The following is a 22,141-nucleotide window of genomic DNA, read 5'->3' on the forward strand; positions in this document are numbered from 1 at the left end:
GGGAGAGGCCTCAGCCATCCCTTGCTCTTCTTGCATGGTCTTCTTAACCCTGGGCTCTGAGCTGCCAAGACCTTTCTGTCCCCTCCTTGGTCAGGACTGATAGCCACTGGGCTACTGGACACCACGTGGCACCCCAGCACCTCAGGGACTCAGCTGCAAGAGCCCCTCAGAGCAATGCCTGCTGGCCCCATGCTGGGAGCACAGTTGTGCTCTGGGTCCTGCTGGAGGGAGGTGTCCCCACCAGCAGCCCTTGGTGCCTTCTTCCCAGAGAGGCAGGACTTCAGATACACCCCTGTGCTCACCATTTCCCACTGCCTGGCTCTGGGCTCCTTCTGCAGGGTGCAGGGTGTTTCCATCAGCCTCCTCATGTTCTGTGCGTGGAGCCCAGTGGTGAGCTCTGGATTTGGGCTCCAAAAGAGTGGGCGCTGCAGTGCTGCAGCCCTCCCTGGAATGGGCTTTACAAGCACAGGACATTGCCTGATGCTGGATATTACGTCAGATCCATGCTCCATTTTTCTAACTTTGCTCCTGTGTTATCCACTGAGCTCTTTTAATAAGCAAAACGCCAATGATCAGGGGAAGAATGTGTTTAAATCTGACAGGATTTAAAGCAGCTCACATGACAGTGCCCTCTTCCTAAAACTAGATCAGTCTCTCTCCAGGACTACCAGCCAACCTCCCTTCCCCCCACTCCATCAGCATTGTACAGGCATGCCTGCCACCCACAATGCTCTGGTAAATGTATCACTGTGGTTTTTTTGAACTGTGCAAATGTGTACATGTGCGAGATATTTGTGATGAAATGGAAGTGCTGGGCTGAGGATGTATTGGGTGCAGAGCATTGGGGACTGCATGCTGAGGTGATGTGTTTGTGCATATGTCCAATTATTTGTATAGGTATGGCTGATTAGAGGATCTTTCTATCAGTTGTAGGTAGGAAAAAACCCTGTGGGAGCCATTCCTAAAGCAGAGTTATCTTTCCTAGGGTTATAGGCATGGAAACACCTGGATAAACTAAGAAGTTGCCAGCAAAAGAAGGGAGCATCTCTTGCTCGGTGGCCATGACCTGCAGATCGGAAGGCTCAGCAGATATAACCTCTCCCGTAGAACAAGGTGGTGCACAGAGTCACAACAACATTTCTTGGAGAATCTCCCACTTATTTTCAATCTGAACTGTGTACAGAGAGGCACAGATGCACATGCCTCTCAGTGTGTGTGTGTGTGCGCACTCTTCCTGATATCCCTGAAGCTGCCTCACATCTCTCTCAGAGGCACCAGCTTAAAAGCCCAGGTAGCACCCAGCCTCTCACTGCTGCGGTGTTTGGCTGACCATCCTGCTGTGCCTGTAACCCTCATGAACTGTTATGCATTTGCACTTCTGCTTTCAGGATTTTACCATCACAACTGCCAGAAGCTTTTAATAATGCTAATTTATCTTTTAACATCCTGTTTTATCTATTGTACAGCTGGGATAGCTGCAGCACAGACATACCAAGCAATCCACCCTGGGTCATACAGTGAGTCGGTGGGAAAGCCAGCAATAGAATCCATAAGTCCTGCATCCAAGTTCTCTAAGTGCCTTGACTAGTCCAGATTCCCTCCCTAACACACTTGTCAGATTGTTTATAGGAGATGTATTCATATAGTCAGTAAGACATCAAGATTTTCTAATTATATCTAGTCATGTCAAATGACAATTATGCCCTTAGTTCAGTTTGCCAGACAATGCTTTACCAAAGAAGGTTTGCCAAAAATTTTTTGACCGAAGAAAGAGTAGGCATCTGTATCATCTGCAGACTGGATCGTATAAAATGTCCCTGCGACAAGTCTGCCCTGTCTCCACGGAAAGCTTCAAGGTAAGTGTATGGGGTCTGCAGGCTTGCAGGAAGGGGATGGTGCCCTTGTGAGCCACAACATTCCTGCTGCCTCCAGTGCTCATTTCCAGAATGGGACTCAATTTCTCAGCTCAGGTTTTAAATCTGCTTTCAAGGCACCTGCACGTTTTCACTCTGGATTTCTGTACAGCAGCAAGTAGGGAGTTGCCATTTCTGTTTTACAGTGCTGACCAGCTGCCAGCCTGCAAGCCACCCATCTGGTGTCACAAGAGGTAAGATCCTGATTTATTAATTCTTAGAGGGCAGAGAAAGATCCTGTTGGGTGGGATTTCTGGAAGGGTCACTGTTTCACCCTATATTCAAACCCAGTGTTGTCACAATAGAAGGTGGTGGGGTGCCCAAGGTTTTCAAGTGGCTGCATTTGAAGCCTCTGACCACTTATGGCAGACCAGAAAATCCCCATGGGGAAATTCTTCATTTCTGCTTAACTGTCCTAACAGGATCAAGGTATACAGACCTTCTAACCAGCTTTGTAAAATGTCAGAGCTCTCTTAGATACCCATTTTCTTACTCCAGACAAAAAAATATTTATTACCTAATGAATAAAGAGGGAATAAATTTTACTAAAGTAGCTAGAGAATTTTCAAGTGCAGTTGGCTACATTTAGCTACTTACATGTTTAATAAAGCATCTGAAGAAATACTCCTATCTTTTTAAAGTTTTGAGAAGCCACCTGTTCCTAGATTTTTTTCAGTAAGTATTTATTTGGTATCTTAATAGAGGCTTGGCAATTCCAATTTCAATGCTTGAATTTTATTTCACTCAAGTCAGAACTTTGGGGCTGAAATTGTTCTGATATTGTACTGAAGAATGACAAATGCATAGAACAAATTAAATTCTGGCAGAATATTAAAAAGTCACAGAGTCTGCTCTTTTCTTTCAGTTGACAACTTCATCAGCAAAATTCATTATTTTCCCATTCCCTTTCTGTTACCATTATATTTAATAAGTTATTGTCCACAAGTTCAATGTTTTCCAAGACTGTAGGTCGCCTAAACTACACTTTTTCAGAAATGTTACTTCACTGTTCATCCTTTTAACAAAATGTCCTAACTGTATTTCCATTCCTAATACTGATGTCTTAGTGAAACTTGCTCAGCAAATTCACTCTTATCTTTCAGACACAGTACTCTTAAAGCACCAAACCCACAGCTCTGGAAGGTCATTAAAAGTTGCTCTCTTAAACATCTGAGGGTCATCAACAAAAACCTCTTATTTTCTAAGTTGACCTAAAAATTAAGTCTCTAGTTAGCTCATGTCAGATGTCCCAAATACTCAGAGTATGAAGAGAAACCAAGGCACAGGATATAAAATTTTTCCCAGTCTTACAGAATAGATGCAAATAATCAGTGCCATATTGTTCCTTCCCATTAGAATCCTCTGCTGACGTACCTTCGGTAAAGTGCAGACATGGCCTCTGCAGACTCTGAGATGGCTGTTTTTGGGGAGGCCGCTCCCTATCTCCGAAAGTCAGAGAAGGAAAGAATTGCGGCCCAGAACAAGCCTTTTGATGCCAAGGCATCTGTCTTTGTGGCTCATCCTAAAGAATCCTTTGTGAAAGGGACAATCCAGAGCAGGGAAACAGGGAAGGTCACTGTCAAGACTGAAGCTGGAGAGGTGAGCAAAATTCAAGCTTCAGAGCAGCATTTGATTCCCACTCTGAGCTGTTAGCTGACATACAGCGATCCTTCGTCTCCTTGGCAGACCCTGACCGTGAAGGAAGATCAGGTCTTTTCCATGAACCCTCCCAAGTATGATAAAATTGAGGACATGGCCATGATGACCCACCTCCATGAACCCGCTGTGCTGTACAACCTCAAAGAGCGTTATGCAGCCTGGATGATCTACGTAAGTACCAGCAGCAGTCTTCCTTTGGGCGGCTAGGTGGAACTGCTCTGCCAGGCTAAGTGGAAGCCAATGTGCTGTCTCCCTTCCTCACAGACCTACTCGGGTCTCTTCTGTGTCACTGTCAACCCCTACAAGTGGCTGCCGGTGTACAACCCGGAGGTGGTGTTGGCCTACCGAGGCAAGAAGCGCCAGGAGGCCCCTCCACACATCTTCTCCATCTCTGACAACGCCTATCAGTTCATGCTGACGGGTGAGTGCTTGACCTCCCTCACAGCAATCTAAACCAAAAAGCCCTGCTGATCTCAGTGGAGCATTTGACAAGCCAGCTAAAACACCACGGAGCTGTATGACTGAGAGCTTGATGGAGTTACGCAGGAATTCATTTCAACTGAAACTGCCCCAGAAGCATGCATGGGCTCAGCACGGTGCATTATTTGCACTCTATTGTACGAAATTCTACACTCTCCCACTGCAGAAACACTACTTGACTCAGTTTGCTACATTTTTTCCCTGATAAGAAAGAAAAAGTTATTATTCCATATAATCCACTATTTTGAACACAGGTAGGCAGTTTGATTCTATTCATCCATTTGGGCTTACACTCACTATTGTTGGGACCTGGAAAGGTATTGGGCACTCTTGGACTTTCTGAAGAAGCTCCAACTTACATTTACAGCTTTACTTCTCATTCGGCTTAGTGTTACCCAGGTCATCTGCTAACACTATCTTTCATTTTGCCCCTTTCACAGATCGTGAGAACCAGTCCATCCTGATCACGTATGTACACTCCCTGCTCGGGTCCCTGTGGGGCTGTCGGGTGCCAGGGGGACCTCCTGCCTGACCACACGCTCTCTGCCTCTCTCTTTGGTTTGACAGCGGAGAATCCGGTGCAGGGAAGACTGTGAACACAAAGCGTGTCATCCAGTACTTTGCAACAATTGCAGCGAGTGGGGAGAAGAAGAAGGAGGAGCAGCAGTCAGGCAAAATGCAGGTAAATGAATAGTGGCTTGAATCAATGCTTTTCTGTGTTCCTGGCATGGTTTTTGGAAAGGATAAACAGGAAAAATTATCATCCTGCAGGGAACGCTTGAGGATCAAATCATCAGCGCCAACCCACTGCTGGAGGCCTTTGGAAACGCCAAGACCGTGAGGAACGACAACTCCTCACGCTTTGTAAGTTGTTGCTTTGAACAAAATCCCTCCTGATTATAACAGTAGTGATGGGCTAGTGCTATTCTCACATAAGGAGATGGCAATGAAATGCATCTAGGCCGAAATGCTTCTTTTTCCCCTTAACAGGGCAAATTCATCAGAATCCACTTTGGAGCGACAGGCAAACTGGCTTCTGCCGACATTGAAACTTGTAAGAGACTCTCCTGGCCTGATCCCATTCCTGCTAACCCTCCCCAGTACTTGTGCTAACTCTGTCATACTGTCCTTGCCAGATCTGCTGGAGAAGTCCAGAGTCACTTTCCAGCTCAAGGCAGAAAGAAGTTACCACATATTTTATCAGATCACCTCCAACAAGAAGCCGGAGCTGATTGGTAAGAGGCATCATTGAGCTTTTTGGAGGAAGATCACTGAGCAACATTTCACTACATTACAAAAACAATGAAATTTAACGCATGAACCTATTTGTTTTCAGAAATGCTCCTCATTACCACCAATCCGTATGACTACCCTTTTGTGAGTCAAGGTGAGATCACTGTTCCCAGCATTGATGACAAGGAGGAGCTGATGGCTACAGATGTAAGTAACTTATGAAACAGGTCAACAGGCACAGGTCATACATCACATAACATGCAAGTATTTCACTTTGCTGATTGTATTACCAGAGTGCCATTGACATCCTGGGCTTCACTGCTGATGAAAAGACTGCCATCTACAAGCTGACAGGGGCTGTCATGCACTACGGGAACTTGAAGTTCAAGCAGAAACCAAGAGAGGAGCAGGCAGAGCCAGAAGGCACAGAAGGTATTATCAAACTCAATAATTAACCCTTCTGTAAGCCATTATGGATGTGGAAGACAGAAAAAGTTGTTCTTTTTTGGACTTTAGAATCCCAAGGAAAACAGTAAGCCAGAAAAAACTGTCCCTTGTCCTCTTCTCAGTACATCAGGTTCCCTGATCTCAAGATTTTTGTATATCTTCTGCTACGAACAATTAATAGTTTAAACTGTCCTTCACACACTTCCAGGAAGTCAGGAGCGATGGATGTCCTTCCTGTAACATTATTAGTCACACCATTGTTGGAATATGGCTTGCAATTGTGAAACAGCCAAGTGGTTTAGCTCTAACAGGATTCCCTTCCCATTCACCCTCACCTGTCAGATCCTCAGGGAACTCTGGTGTCAGAGGTGTATTCGATTCCTCTCCTTTGTTGCGCAGGGCCTACAACCCACGTCTCCAGCTCTCTGAGCAACGGCTCCCCTTGCTAAAGGACTAGGTAGAAGGTGGGAAGTATCATAGGCAAAAGATTGAAACCCAGTGAGTTTTAGTGAACATCAGAAACCAAAGCTCAGAAAAGGTCGTAGACTCTGTATCTGAAAGAGAACAGAGATATCCTCTCTGTGTTCCACCCTAAATATTGGGTGTTTTCAATCACCTGAATGTAGATCAGTACCTGACTGTTGTCACTGCAGCTCCTGAGCTACACAGGTACTACAAATATTCAGACTGGCAAGCTGCAGCTTTCAATTTTGTGCCAGGAGATTTTTGAAAACATCATTACTTTCTACATGCTTCAGTGAAGATTTTCAAATGTAAATTCTTTTAGAAAGCTCAATATGCATAATGATGACTTTGATGTTACCAAGATTCTCTCTATAAGAACCTATTGAAAGATTTCAAAGAACTGAAATCTGAACCCTGCAGCCTTTAGAGAATACTCCAGGATTCAGAGTCAATGTGACACTAAATTCCTCCTTTTCCTTCTGTCTTTTTAGTTGCTGACAAGGCTGCCTACCTGATGGGTCTGAATTCAGCTGACATGCTCAAGGCACTGTGCTACCCTCGAGTCAAGGTTGGGAATGAATATGTGACCAAGGGTCAAACTGCGCAGCAGGTAAGAAATCTGTGGTAACCTGGAACCATGTTTTGAATTAAGATCCTTTTGGTTCTCCTCTGCTCTGTATGGTAACTCCAGGCATTTATTTTTCTTATAGGTGCACAATGCTGTAGGTGCTCTTGCAAAGGCTGTCTATGAGAGGATGTTCTTGTGGATGGTTGTCCGTATCAACCAACAGCTGGATACAAAGCAGCCTAGACAGTACTTCATTGGTGTCCTGGACATTGCTGGCTTCGAGATCTTTGATGTAAGTAACAAAGATTTGGTAAGAGCTACTTGGAAGTGACAACTGGATGTTATGATCACTCTGAGACATATTTTTAAAGATGTACTATCATCACATAATTGTTTGCAGCTATTTGTCTTTTTTTGTCATGAAGTAAAAAATGACTTTTCAAAGTACTTATCTTATTTCAAGATGTGCAAACTCAAAAGTACAGAATGGTCCAACCAGAAAAATTCCTTGGTTTAAATGATCAAGGACAAGGCAGTATAAAAACATGTATATCGTGATAGGCCTAAGCTTGGGTTTTTTCTCCCTGTAATTTGGTCTCAGTTTATACAGGAAATATATTTTGTCTTCACATTCTTATCAATTAAAAAAAAATTCCTCGTGGACAATTAATTTGATGCATTTCTCTGTTTAGTTATGTAGACATAAAGCAGACTGAAGAAATGCACAGACTTGACAATGAAGCCAAGATAACTGCATTCATTATTTTTAAAGGATGAGGTTTTGCAATTATTGCCGCATCTTGCAAATATGGGTCTTTCTTATTTTATTTCCAGTTCAACAGCTTTGAGCAGCTGTGCATCAACTTCACCAATGAGAAACTGCAACAGTTCTTCAACCACCACATGTTTGTGCTGGAGCAGGAGGAGTACAAGAAGGAAGGAATTGAATGGACATTCATTGACTTTGGGATGGACCTGGCTGCCTGCATTGAGCTGATTGAAAAGGTACCTTTCCCATTCAAATGCATTACGTGCATGGAATTTCTATAACTACTTGGTCTCATTTTTCAAAGGGATCTTCTATGTTCATGTCCAAATATTCAGCTATTGTTATTCAAAATACCTTGCCCTATAGTTTATTTTTTCTGTCAAGTGAGACATGAAGGAGATTTCACACAGCTTTGTGGCAGCAGTCTGTACTGATCTCTTTTCAAGTGCCAAAAGATTGTTAAACTCCCAATAAGAGTGGTCTTCCAAAACAGCTAGAGTCATTTCCAGGTCAGCGTGTCCTCCTCACCTTTCAACTCTAACAGCCTTGTGCTTGTACAGAAGAATAGCTATATCTTTGTAAAATTAACATAGAAGATGGACATACGTAACTGTCAGCACACAGTCGCACTTACATGTGCATCCTTCGACTGACAATGAGAAAGCAGTCACACTGCACATGAGATGAAGAGTTCAGTGGCTGACTCAGACTCCACAGATACTCTGGGGAACCTGTTCCAGCTTTTGACCACCCTCACCGCTTTTTTCTTCTGTCTAAATGGAATTTTGTGCATTCCAATTCATGCCTGTTTCATCTTGTCCTGTCACTGGACAGCACTGACAAGCTTCTAGCTCTGTCTTCTTTATCCCCTCCCATTAGGTATTTATACACATTGATAAGATCCCCCAGAGCCTTCTCTTTTCCAGGCTGAACAGTCCCATCTCTCTCAGCTTCTCCCTGTATGTCAGATGTTCCAGTCATTTAAATATCTTCATGGCCTGTCACTGGGCTCTCTCGACTATGTCCACGTTTCTCTTGTACTGGGGAGCCAAGAACTAGACACAGCACTCCAGATGTTTCTCAGCAGAGCTGAGTAGAGGAGAAGGCTCACCTCCCTTGAGCTGCTGGCAACACTCTTAATGCAGCCCAGGATGAGCTGGCTGCCTTTGACACAAGGGTGTATTGTTGGCTCATGTTCAATTTGTCTAAGACATCTCTGTGTGCTTTGAGTCCCTCTGGATAAGAAGGTAGCGCTCTGATTTTATAAAACATGTTCTCAGCACAAGCTAAATGAATTTCCATTAATCTTCATGATTCATTTGGTGTTAAAAAATGTAAGTATCAACATGTTTAATCTCACTTTCTAGCAGAAAATGTAATTGAATAGTAATCGTTTCTGATGTGTATCTCAGTCTGTGTTCCACTACTTTGCCTAGGTGAAGGTCATTATTGCCCTGAAAACTAAATTACAATCTATCTCCCTTGTGCATTTCTTCCAGCCCATGGGCATCTTCTCCATCCTGGAAGAGGAGTGCATGTTCCCCAAGGCAACTGACACCTCTTTCAAGAACAAGCTCTATGACCAGCATCTGGGCAAGTCCAGCAACTTCCAGAAGCCCAAGCCTACCAAAGGGAAGGTTGAGGCCCACTTCTCCCTCATACACTATGCTGGCACAGTCGACTACAACATCACTGGCTGGCTTGAGAAGAACAAGGACCCCCTGAACGAAACTGTCATTGGGTTGTACCAGAAATCATCACTGAAAACATTGGCCTTACTCTTTGCCAACTATGGTGGAGCAGAAGCAGGTTGGTTCTATGAATCCCATATTTTCACTGATGTACAGCTTACAAAAAGGAATCATAAAAGGCAAAAGGAAAAATCTAACACCTGTTTTGTTTATTTTCAATTTTGCAGAGGCTAGTGCTGGCAAGAAAGGTAGCAAGAAGAAAGGTTCTTCCTTCCAGACTGTCTCAGCTCTTTTCCGGGTACAGTAGAGAGTTCACTATTTCTTCCTCAGATGAGGAATAAACCTACCATTTAAAATGGCTAGTCTTTTTTTGGCTTAGTTGTGTTAAAAGACCCTGAAGTTCTTGGGCCATATTTTGCTAGGAATAAATCCACTGTAATCTTTATCTGTGCCATTCCACTGAATGCACAACTTTTCTTTTTGTGCACTTGTCCCAGGATATTTCCAGATGGAAAAGTGTCATACACAAACTTCTAAAATATTCCTAAAATATACCAGATTTCCTTCTGATGCCCACCTCTGGCTTTGGAACCTTTTATTGCCCTTTAAGAACATTCTGCTCACTGGTCTACAGGATGACCTGTTTGCCCCATTTATATCTCTAGTTTTTCTCCATGATTCAGGGATCAATCTCTTATAGTTGAAATACCACCACTCCTTGAGTTATGGATTTTTAAGATGTCAGATACTTGACAGTTCTTTGTCATAACCAAGTCTTGCTGCCTGGCTGCTCCATACACTTCTGCCAGGTGAATTACCTAGTCTCTCATGAGGTTATTTGTAACCATATTCATCCTTCTTTTAGGACTGCCTTCTTGCTATAGCCTGATTTTTTCTACAGATCTGCTGTCATATGATTCTTGATCACCTGACAGCCTCTAACCAGTGCTCTGACACAGGACATGGGCATGTGTGTAAAATAATCATAGCGGTGGTGCCTTGGCCTTGCAAGTGGGAAATTATTGCCAGCATGTATCATTAAAAAATAATGCAATAAGCCTATGTTTAAAGGTCATAAGACTTTAAGAGGTAATGTTATAGGAGAAATATTATTTGCTGCATTTGGGTTGCATTTCTGTTATGTTTTCAAACATTCTTCCACTGTCCCTCTTGTTTAGACATGTTAGTGTTTACACATCTTAATGTTTTGGCTGCTTCATTTACGTACTCTGAGATGTCCTCTGGAGGCACCTGCTTCCCTCCACTAATTAGAGACAATAATTATTTATAAATAAGTATACAGTTATTAATTACAAAAAAAGGCTAGGATTCATCTCACCTTATTCTCACCTTACAGGATAAACATGTAATCTAGACATATAAAACTTAGCTTGTCATTTTTGTTTCTTTTGCTTTAAGTGGGGAAAACAGGAAGGTTCTATGTAGTGTTCTCCATATGACCCAGCTTAAATGCCTACTGTAGTGTGCTTCAAACTCCCTCACAGATGTACCAGTTTATCTCTTTGGGTACATCCAATAGAAGATGGATATAATTTCTAATGAAGGCAGTCCACTAGTCAGTGAAATGTATTACAATTGTATGTTTAAGACTACGATATTTCCTACAGATTAATCAGAAGAACTTTATACATTAAGTTAATAACAGCAAAGATCTGTGGAAAGTCTGAAAAACTGGTGCAGGGTGCTTCAGTTCAGGATTCTGCAACCTAAGTTTTGTCTGATATCTCATTCTCTCATTTCAGGGGGCTTGATGCTTATAGCAAATTACATTTGCTAATATAAACTTTTGTTAATGACTCTCCCAGGAGAATTTAAACAAGCTGATGACCAATCTGCGAAGCACCCACCCCCATTTTGTACGCTGCATCATCCCAAATGAAACAAAAACACCTGGTAAGACACTCACATATAGAAGGTTTTCAGTATGGTGCAGCTCTTCCCTTCTGTGTTACAGCATATAGCATATATTTGTGCTCTGAATTGCTAGGTGCCATGGAGCATGAACTGGTTCTTCACCAGCTGCGGTGTAACGGCGTGCTGGAAGGGATCAGAATTTGCAGGAAAGGATTTCCCAATAGAGTCCTGTATGCCGATTTTAAACAGAGGTCAGACTTCTTCCCCTTACTGGATCATTTTGTCCATCTTGAGTAGCTTGTGAAATTTAAGTTTCACTTCTGGTAACTAAAACCTTCTCTAAAGTTTATGTTTATCAGCGCTGTTATGTTCTCAACAGTTCTTAGAATCTTCCTTGCAGTGTACCAGCCAATTGGTCTCAACAACAGACCTCTTTATAGTCATAGAATCATGGAATCATTTAGGTTGGAAAAGAACCTTAAGATCATTGAGTCCAATGCAAATCCTTCCATTTCTTTCCCCAGATACAAAGTATTAAATGCAAGTGCTATCCCAGAGGGACAGTTCATTGACAGCAAGAAGGCTTGTGAGAAACTTCTTGGATCAATTGATATAGACCACACTCAATACAAATTTGGTCACACCAAGGTACAAGAACTGTTTGTTTCCAGTACTATGTGGTTTTGGTTTGCATGGCTTGAGAATGATACTCAGATTCTCCAGATAGTATGTGAAATGATCAAATAGTGTATTTAAAAGAAATCAACTAAGTACTTATTGACTCAACACTTGAATAAAACTGAAATTCATTGCCATGGGATAATTTAATTAAGGGTTAATTAAGGGTTCCTAGTTTAAGACAAAGTTGTAGAATAAAAGAATCAAGGGTTAATAAAAACAAAGGCAAAATGTCTGGCTATTATAGTTCCTCAACTGTAGGTAACTGGAAGGTTGGAGATATAAAAGAGGGTCTATCACTACATAAATTCTTTGTGCTTTTGCTCTTTCTTTTAACTTCCCATATTATCTGCCATGGGGGACAGGGTGCCAGGCTACACTGAACAACAAGCACATATACTGCACCTATTTTCTTGTTCTTACCTAAGGTGTTCTTCAAAGCTGGGCTGGTAGGCCTTTTGGAAGAGATGAGAGATGAGAAGCTGGCACAGCTCATCACTCGCACACAGGCCAGGTGCAGGGGCTTCCTGATGAGAGTGGAGTACCAGAGAATGGTGGAGAGGAGGTAGACATTTCTTCAAATTAGGTTCACTGTATTTGGCTTATTGTGTCATCATGGTCTAAATATTTAATATTAATTTGACTTGCCTTTCAGAGAGTCCATTTACTGCATCCAGTACAACATTCGTGCATTCATGAATGTCAAGCACTGGCCCTGGATGAAGCTGTTCTTCAAGATCAAGCCCTTGCTGAAGAGTGCAGAATCTGAGAAGGAGATGGCCAACATGAAACAAGAGTTTGAGAAAACCAAGGAAGAGCTTGCAAAGTCTGAGGCAAAGAGGAAAGAGCTGGAGGAGAAAATGGTGAAACTGGTGCAGGAGAAAAATGATTTGCAGCTCCAAGTGCAGGCTGTGAGTACTACAGCATGCCTCATCCTTACTGAACTGTGACTTTCAGGCTGATATGTACAACTACATTTTCAAAAGACACATAGAAACTACAATTTAATTCAGTTCAATTGTATTTCATTAAGTGGTGCTCTTAAAAATGTAACTAGTTTCAATAAGGACTGTCAGGAGGCTGTAGTCGAAATATTACATGGGTGAGACTTTTCTATGGTGTATGCTGAGGTCTCTATCATTTACATTCCGTTAAACTGCATTAGAGCAATCAAGAAACTTTACTTTTATCAGTATAATGTTTGTTCTTCCAGTAATTTTTTCCTACTTCTCCCAAACTAAGTATGCCTATCCTTATACACACATGATTAGGAATTCTTAGGACAAGTTAAGAGGACATTTCTTTCCTCTCTTTGTTGTCCAGTTAAAGAAGAAAACTTGTTTCTTTCTGGTGTAAGAGGTGGTTGTAATACTGAACTGAGAGGAAACAGAATTCAATATTCTCACTAGCCCTCCTAAATCATTCAGAATCATTATATAAAATTATGTGGTATATTTGCGGTGTTGTTAACGCTGTGGTTTCTAAATTAAATCATTCACAGAATAGAAAAGACTGTATCCTCAAAGTAATACTACGCAGTGTATGTGACATATTAGAAAATTTACATGCCCAATTTTTAAAGAATCTTGAACCGTAAAAATATGAAAAAATTTGCTCAATGCTAAAACTATAGTTTTTCTTCCATATTATTTCTGCTAGACTGAAACTTGAGACAAAATATAAGAAATACCACAGGACATCTGTTGCAAAAAAGGCCTAGAGACAAATTTTCCAGCAACTCATTTTCTCCTTAGCTGATGAGGGTCTTACAGAGAAAAGCCAAAGCTGCTAGATGCTGAGTAATTTTGGGCCGCGGTGATGAAAACCTAAATCAGAAACAGTTGCTCCAAAAAGACAGTAGGGTGAAAAAAGAGAAATACAGGAATGATGTGAGCATAACTGAGACTTTGGTATTTATATATATCTTGGCATATGGTTATCACTCGACACGACATGAATGTGGGAGATATTCCTATGATTAAAAACAAATTTATGTACGTTGTTCTAATGTTTGATATTATGGGATACTATTGGATTCTATACCTTGCACAAATATGTAAATACTCGGGCCTTCATGTAGATTGAAAGGAATTTTATTTGGTTTTAGCTTTCAAAACTGGCTATTTCAAAACCAACAATATAAAATCAATCTGTATTATTTCATTCTGTTGGAACATAAACTAAATTTTTAAATATGAAATTTCTATCCAGGACTCTAAACTATGAATGTAGAGCATCTAGATATTTCCTCAAAAAACATATCCCTAAAAATGGTATTTTCCCATCAGGAAGCTGATGCTTTGGCTGATGCTGAGGAAAGATGTGACCAGCTCATCAAAACCAAAATCCAGCTGGAGGCCAAAGTTAAAGAGGTGACTGAAAGGGCTGAGGATGAGGAGGAAATTAATGCTGAGCTGACAGCCAAGAAGAGGAAACTGGAGGATGAATGTTCAGAACTGAAGAAAGATATTGATGACCTTGAGTTAACACTGGCCAAGGTTGAGAAGGAAAAACATGCCACCGAAAACAAGGTATAAGGCAGAAGATGTCACTCTCACAGAAGAGCCCTCTATTTTGTTATTCAGTATGAAGGTTTTAAACAACATTTTTTATCTGCACTCACTCCCTTCTTCTCAAAGGTGAAAAACCTCACAGAGGAGATGGCAGCCCTGGATGAGACCATTGTGAAGCTGACAAAAGAGAAGAAAGCCCTCCAAGAGGCCCATCAGCAGACACTGGACGACCTGCAGGCAGAAGAGGACAAAGTCAATACTCTGACCAAAGCCAAGACCAAGCTGGAGCAGCAAGTGGACGATGTAAGCACACAGGCATAGAGCAAGAATAAGTCCAGGTACGGAGTTCGACCTGGCTGGCAGCGCACTGATGGTCTTGTTCTTTGTAGCTGGAAGGGTCCCTGGAGCAAGAGAAGAAACTGCGCATGGACCTTGAGAGAGCTAAGAGGAAACTTGAAGGAGACCTGAAGCTGGCCCATGACAGCATAATGGATCTGGAAAATGATAAGCAGCAGCTGGATGAGAAACTGAAGAAGTAAGTGTAGCTGTGGGGCACCTGAGTGCTGGGCTGGTGCACTTGTCTTCTTCCTTTGAGCTCTAACACGGTTTGCTTTGCCCAAAGGAAAGACTTTGAAATCAGCCAGATCCAGAGCAAAATCGAGGATGAGCAACTTCTGGGCATCCAGTTACAGAAGAAGATCAAGGAGCTGCAGGCAAGTCTCTGTTCCTTCCCCTCTTTCACCCAGTCTCAGGTCAGGAAGGAGGAAGGCACGGGTGTGAAGGGTCCCTAATGTTCCCCAGGCTCGCATTGAGGAACTGGAGGAGGAAATTGAGGCAGAGCGAACTTCTCGGGCAAAAGCAGAGAAGCATCGGGCTGACCTCTCGCGGGAGCTAGAGGAGATCAGCGAGCGCCTGGAAGAAGCAGGAGGGGCTACCGCAGCTCAGATTGAGATGAACAAGAAGCGTGAGGCAGAGTTTCAGAAGATGCGTCGCGACCTCGAAGAGGCCACGCTGCAGCACGAAGCCACAGCTGCCACCCTGCGGAAGAAGCATGCAGACAGCACAGCTGAGCTTGGGGAGCAGATCGACAACCTGCAACGAGTGAAGCAGAAGCTGGAGAAGGAGAAGAGTGAGCTGAAGATGGAGATTGACGACTTGGCCAGTAACATGGAGTCTGTCTCCAAAGCCAAGGTACACAAATACTTTTATTAGTAATTTCAAAAAAGTGTAATATTTGTGTTTAATCTTGTCTTATTTTACTATTATCAGGTTATATTATAACTGTTTTCTCCAAATCTAATATGTAGAACTGTGGACGTATGCACGTAGTCCCCAGATATGTAAACTGCATCTTCTGGACACATTTTCCTGCTGTAACTATGGCAGAATCGAGGTATTAACTCTACTTTCTTATGTGTGATTGACACCTAGGCAAACCTGGAGAAGATGTGCCGCACTCTGGAGGACCAACTAAGTGAATTTAAAACAAAGGAGGAGCAGAATCAGCGCATGATCAGCGATCTCAGTGCTCAAAGAGCTCGTCTTCAGACAGAATCTGGTACGGCACTTCCATCTCTAGTTTGGAAATGCGAGAACCCCTTAAATGATTTTCCTAGCTGTTGAAATCTTTTCTTAATTACAAACTTTCCAGGTGAATATGCACGCCAGGTGGAGGAAAAAGATGCTCTGATTTCTCAGCTGTCTAGAGGGAAACAGGCTTTCACCCAGCAGATAGAAGAATTGAAGCGGCAACTAGAGGAAGAGATAAAGGTGAAGATATTGCATGTTACATATGAAATAAATATTTTACATCACATTGATTTTGGTGCAGTGTTCAAGAGTTCAAAAGGTGATCAAATTAAAAGTTCAAAACATCCCATAAGGTCATACGATGTAGGCTCTGTCAGTGGAGGACTCCCAGCTTTTGCAGTGTATTGGCTATTATTTTTTTCATGCAGTCAGTTAATCACTATTTCTCAGGGATATATTCCAGTATCTAAGTGACAGTAAGAGAAAATTTCCCCGGATACATCTGCTACTTATTGCAATCTTTTTACCACCAGGCCAAGAATGCTCTGGCCCATGGCTTGCAGTCAGCACGCCACGACTGTGACTTGCTCCGGGAGCAATATGAGGAGGAGCAGGAAGCCAAGGGGGAGCTGCAGCGTGCCCTGTCCAAGGCCAACAGCGAAGTGGCCCAGTGGAGAACCAAATATGAGACAGACGCTATTCAGCGCACGGAGGAGCTGGAGGAGGCCAAGTACGTGGGGAATGTGGGAAAGCTGGCAGAAAGCAATAACAGAAACTTGAAAAGAGCATTGAGATGCTGAAAGGTGAAAGCCCAGTAGCAGGTTGGGGAGGAGGTATATGCAACAGAAATATGCACTATAAAGGGTGTGGTTTTGAAAAAGACAAGGCAAAAAGGCTACATGCGGAAGAATGCAGGAGAAAGGCAATGTGTGGTGTGTGCAGAGGGCAGAGGGACAGCTAGACCCGGGAGGAAAAGAATGAGAAGAAAAATAAGTGGCTGGGATAGGCTCTGCACTGTGTGCATGGGGACCAAATACTGCAAAGTGCCTCAGCACTGTGGTGAAAGTGAAAAAAAACGATGATGTCCAATTTAGTCCCCAGTTATGAGTTGTGCTTATCTCCTCCCAGGAAGAAGCTGGCACAGCGCCTGCAGGATGCAGAGGAACACGTTGAAGCCGTCAATGCCAAATGTGCCTCCCTGGAAAAGACCAAGCAGAGGCTGCAGAACGAAGTGGAGGACCTGATGATTGACGTGGAGCGATCGAATGCTGCCTGCGCAGCTCTGGATAAGAAGCAGAAGAACTTTGACAAGGTCTTTTGGGCTCCAGACCTGGGGTTCCTGGGCAGAGCATCCCCTCCTCATTGCCACATCCATACTCACGCCCCGTTTCTCTTCAGATCCTGGCAGAATGGAAGCAGAAGTATGAGGAAACGCAGGCTGAGCTGGAAGCCTCCCAGAAGGAGGCTCGCTCTCTCAGCACGGAGCTGTTTAAGATGAAGAATGCCTATGAGGAGTCCTTGGACCACCTGGAAACGCTGAAGCGTGAGAACAAGAACTTGCAGCGTAAGTCCCTGGCCCTCTGCTCCTGGCAGGGCTTTCTCACTATGCACCACTACCCACCGCTCCACATGGGTCTGTGCCTGCAGGTCTGCAAAGCTGCCTTTTACGTTGGTGTGGCAGGGCCCTTCCCATTCTGCTCTGTGCCTGACCATGCCCTTGGTCTTTGTTCCCACAGAGGAGATTTCTGACCTCACGGAGCAGATTGCTGAGGGAGGAAAGGCGATTCATGAGCTGGAGAAAGTCAAGAAGCAGATTGAGCAGGAGAAATCTGAAATCCAGGCTGCCTTGGAGGAAGCTGAGGTACATGCCTGTAATCACTGGGGTCTGCAGTAAAAATAGGAGCAGCGGGGAAATATGGGTAAAAACTGCTTGGTCCCCCTCTGTTCTGGCTGGGGAGTGCAGCCAACGGAGATTTCCTGAAATGTTCTGTAATGGCCTAGAAAGCAAGCAGGAGCTTCATTGATGTTACAAATGTTTGTGTCCACTTGTCCAGGCCTCCCTAGAACACGAAGAGGGCAAGATCCTGCGCCTCCAGCTTGAGCTCAACCAGGTGAAGTCTGAGATTGACAGGAAGATAGCAGAGAAAGATGAGGAGATCGACCAGATGAAGAGAAACCACCTCAGAATTGTGGAGTCCTTGCAGAGCAGCCTGGACGCTGAGATCAGGAGCAGGAATGAAGCCCTGCGGCTGAAGAAGAAGATGGAGGGAGACCTGAATGAAATGGAGATCCAGCTGAGCCATGCCAACCGCGTGGCTGCAGAGGCACAAAAGAACCTGAGGAACACACAGGCAGTGCTCAAGGTGCGTTCAGCAAAGCTACAGAAAGAGAAACGACATCCCTGACATTTTTGGCACCCAAGTGCACACTGCCGCCTTGCAATTTCTCTTGCCTCTTTTACAGGATACCCAGATACACTTGGATGATGCTCTCAGGACACAGGAGGACCTGAAGGAGCAGGTGGCCATGGTGGAGCGCAGAGCAAACCTGCTGCAGGCTGAAATTGAGGAGCTACGGGCAGCCCTGGAGCAGACGGAGCGGTCGAGGAAAGTGGCTGAGCAGGAGCTTCTGGATGCCACTGAACGTGTGCAGCTCCTCCATACCCAGGTAAGGGTGTGGTGCAAAAGCAGTTGTGTTGACACCTTACAAACACAGAGGGCTGCTATCTAGCAGAGGATAGGGCAGGACAGTGGTCTAGAATGGCCTCTCTGCTGCTACCCACAAGGAAAGGCATGCTGAGAGCCCATCACCTGAGCCCACCACTGACATTTTGTAAAGAATGACTTTAAAAAGAATTCCAGATTTTGAATTGCAAGCTTGAAGAGTAAAGACTTGGCTCAGACTGTAGGTTTGGGACTGCAGGCCTCAGAGTACAAGTCTTGCAATCTCTCTTTACACAGAACACCAGCTTGATCAACACCAAGAAGAAGCTGGAAACAGACATTGCCCAAATTCAGAGTGAAATGGAGGATACGATCCAGGAAGCCCGCAATGCTGAAGAGAAGGCCAAGAAGGCCATCACAGATGTGAGTTGGGGGCTCTTTTCACTGCTGGAGATAAGTACCTTCTCCGCAAACTGTCTGCAGCCCCAAAATGGCTTTGACCCTTTGCTCTCATCAGGCAGCCATGATGGCAGAAGAGCTGAAGAAAGAGCAGGACACCAGCGCCCACCTGGAGAGGATGAAGAAGAACCTGGACCAGACGGTGAAGGACCTGCAGCACCGTCTGGATGAGGCTGAGCAGTTGGCACTGAAGGGAGGCAAGAAGCAAATCCAGAAGCTGGAGGCCAGAGTGCGTAGAGCTTTTATTTGTGCATGAGTGAACATGTCACGTAAGCAGCCAGCAGGGAAGCTCCAAAGATGGGCTTCTCATTGCAGGTGCGAGAGCTGGAAGGGGAGGTTGATGCTGAGCAGAAGCGCAGCGCTGAAGCCGTGAAGGGTGTGCGCAAGTACGAGAGGAGGGTGAAGGAGCTGACCTACCAGGTAAGGCAGGAGGCCTCTGCGGGCTGACATATTCTCTTGTAGGAATTAAAAATTTTTGCACTTGATTGCCAAGGGCAATTGCTAACTCACATGGTAGGGAATGCAATTCAGTCTTTTTCCTCCTTACCAACCACTCTAGTCTGAGGAAGACCGAAAGAATATTCTCAGGCTCCAGGATCTGGTGGACAAGCTGCAAATGAAGGTGAAATCCTACAAGAGACAATCTGAAGAGGCTGTAAGTATCACTCTGAGTGCCTGGCAAGAAACACTTCCCAAGTTGGTAGCATGGTCATTGAGCAGATGAATATAAGGAATTTGGGAAGTGCCACTGCTCAATAATGGATGACTTCAAGCTCTTTGAAATGCTTATAAATTAGCCTAGCCTTTGAGAATGAAATCAATGAGCAAATAACAAGGCTAATGAGGAGGGCAAGTGCACAAAATATTGTTTTGCATTAGAACCACAAAGTGGTCTGTAAGAAGGAGCTCTTAATAATAATACTGATAGTACAATATATTAAGAAGTTTTGAAAAGAACATATTTTCAGAATTTTGAAATTCATATAACTATCTTTACAAAAGTTGCCTGTGACCCTTGCAGTTTGGAGAAGCTTGGCAGTTACGTGGAAGCAAATGACCTGCCAAAACTCCAGAATTCTGTGCCTAGGAACACAGAAAATGTTGCATAAGAAATCCTTCTGATTCAGCATATGCTAATCTACTACAGGGAATTCCATATTTTGGATACGGTCAGGGAAATTTCATCAGCTAGAGAAGATGTTGGAAGTACACTCCTAAGCCACATTGTGTACTGCATTTAGAATTGTGCAAGAAGCCTTTGCCTTTTTCTGGGCATGCTTTTTCTGGGATGAACGGAGTGAAGTCCTGCAGCCCCTGGATTGATGAATGTCTTAGCATGGCTTCTTTGCTGCTGCAACCAGTCCAGTACAGACAAGGGCTTCAGATAAGGGGATTTGTGAGAGGGACACTGAGGCGATCTCACGGACTCACCATCTCTTATAAATTCCTAACCCCATCTCAAGGTCTGCAGAGGTAGTTGAACATTTAATTCCAGAGCTAACAAAATCTGACTTCCAGCTGCCCAGTTTGTTTCCTTCCCACATTCCAGAGCAGAATTATGTTCAAACCCTGTTGTGCTCTGTCTACAATGGATCTTCTAAAAAGGGGAGGATGAGGAGGTCTGTGTGAGGCTTATGTGTAAGCAGTGGTGGGTGGGGGACAGAGGTTTGTGCCTTCCCCCAGGGAAGAGCCACAGCCCCGCAAGGCCGAGGCGCAGGAGGAGTGAAACCCCTGCCCTGGGCTCCTCACCACCGACTCCTTCTCCCCACACAGGAGGAGCTGTCCAATGTCAACCTCTCCAAGTTCCGCAAGATCCAGCATGAGCTGGAGGAAGCCGAGGAGCGGGCTGACATTGCAGAGTCGCAGGTCAACAAGCTCCGAGCAAAGAGTCGGGAGTTTCATAGGAAGATAGAAGAGGAAGAGTGAGGATGTCATGAGGCAGCAAAGTGACCTGAGGGCTGCACAAAATGTGAACCTCTCGGTCACTTTCTTCTGCAATTAGTCTTTGTACCCATATCAATGTCTAGACAATAAAGACTGTAGATCCTCTGCATACACAGTATGAATAGTGCATTCTTTGTGTTTTTTTTTTCTGATCAAGCTTGGGATATTGCATTGCAGAACAAGTTTTCTTACTTTTCCTGGCTGGGGGAAGGGCAATGCAAGGGCTAGGGAAGGGCTAATGCAAGCTCAGGACTGAGGACTCGCAAACTTAGAGCGTGGCCATTCCTGTGGAGACTACTGATATCCAGCCCATGCTCTCTTCCTTCTGCACCAGCTCCTTGCCCTGCCCTCGCATACTCTTAATGCTTCTCCCGTTGTCCTTGCAGCACAGCTTACTTCCCATGTGAGAGGCCAGAGAGGGTGATCCCTTTCGTTTCTCCTTTCCCTGCTTTTGTTTGTGATCCTGGCAGTCACAAACCCTAAATATCAGTCTCCGAGTAAGTTATCAAAAGTCACAGAAGCACCATGAACGAGTCCCTTGGCAGAGGCGATTTTCGGCACAGAGAGCACTGTTGCGACACATCGATAGTGCCCCTAAATTGTGCCATCTCTCTTACCTTAGATTCCCGCAGCTGCTGCCACCACCTGCTCCTAGTTTCTCTGCAGCGGACAAAACACTGAGTCCTGCCTGGGGTGATGGGCTGGAAGGACTGCCCCTTAGAGCCCCTTTCTCACGCACGGCGTGGCACCAACACACCTCCTCAACACATCACCTCGAAGGTCAGCCTTGTCACCTCTTGCACAGCAGGCTGCACGTGGCATTGCCTGAAGCAAGAGACAAGAAGGAAACTGATGGGTGTACCTTCCCATTCCTTCCTCACATACCCGTACCTCGCTTTTGGCCTACCTACAGTCTAAACAGCCAATAGATTTTGGGGAAGAAGGGAAAGGGATGAGGCAGGAAGGGAAGGGGGAAATTGTCAGACGCTTTCTCCTTCATTCAGACCCTGACCTGAACAGCAGAGGCACGGTGGGCACGTACAACTGCAAAGTCTCATGTGCTCTATCAGCCGTCTCAGCTGGATTATTTCGATGCATTAAGCCTTGCCTCCAGTTTGGGTGAAAGACACATGGACAGTGCCAAGGTATGTTAAAGACAAGCCCGCAGATGTCTGCCTAAGCTGGTGTTCTCATAGAACCAACAGCTCTTGGCTTCCAGGTAACTTCTGTCCCTTATTTTCAGGGAGACCCCAC

General features: G+C 44.3%; 1 protein-coding gene across 1 annotated transcript; it reads left to right on the plus strand.

The window, feature by feature from the left end:
- Positions 1-997: 997 nt before the first annotated feature.
- LOC104014558 (myosin heavy chain, skeletal muscle, adult-like) lies at positions 998-20,885 on the plus strand. Its single transcript, XM_087751344.1, has 40 exons — positions 998-1,113; positions 2,060-2,107; positions 3,270-3,512; positions 3,600-3,743; positions 3,837-3,993; positions 4,493-4,520; positions 4,620-4,734; positions 4,824-4,916; positions 5,043-5,106; positions 5,189-5,287; positions 5,389-5,492; positions 5,579-5,717; positions 6,689-6,807; positions 6,908-7,057; positions 7,600-7,770; positions 9,034-9,343; positions 9,453-9,523; positions 11,052-11,139; positions 11,234-11,351; positions 11,625-11,748; positions 12,207-12,343; positions 12,434-12,689; positions 14,067-14,309; positions 14,418-14,594; positions 14,681-14,826; positions 14,914-15,004; positions 15,093-15,482; positions 15,723-15,849; positions 15,943-16,061; positions 16,355-16,551; positions 16,950-17,133; positions 17,220-17,385; positions 17,558-17,682; positions 17,876-18,184; positions 18,285-18,488; positions 18,782-18,907; positions 19,002-19,172; positions 19,259-19,363; positions 19,503-19,598; positions 20,717-20,885. The coding sequence occupies exons 3-40, from the start codon at positions 3,306-3,308 to the stop codon at positions 20,867-20,869; spliced, it is 5,823 nt and encodes a 1,940-aa protein (XP_087607470.1). The 5' UTR covers positions 998-1,113; positions 2,060-2,107; positions 3,270-3,305; the 3' UTR covers positions 20,870-20,885.
- The last annotated feature ends 1,256 nt before the right edge of the window (positions 20,886-22,141 follow it).

Source organism: Nipponia nippon, unplaced genomic scaffold (genome assembly GCF_047370975.1).
Source record: "Nipponia nippon isolate SJK-2023a ecotype South Korea unplaced genomic scaffold, ASM4737097v1 scaffold_14, whole genome shotgun sequence".
Taxonomy (NCBI): Eukaryota; Metazoa; Chordata; class Aves; order Pelecaniformes; family Threskiornithidae; genus Nipponia; species Nipponia nippon.

Coding starts and splice junctions, on each gene's coding strand:
- LOC104014558 (XM_087751344.1), top strand. CDS start 3,306: ATGGCCTCTGCAGACTCTGAGATGGCTGTTTTTGGGGAGGCCGCTCCC. Junction 4,735..4,823: donor AGCAGTCAGGCAAAATGCAG/GTAAATGAATAG, acceptor ATCATCCTGCAG/GGAACGCTTGAGGATCAAAT. Junction 12,344..12,433: donor CAGAGAATGGTGGAGAGGAG/GTAGACATTTCT, acceptor CTTGCCTTTCAG/AGAGTCCATTTACTGCATCC.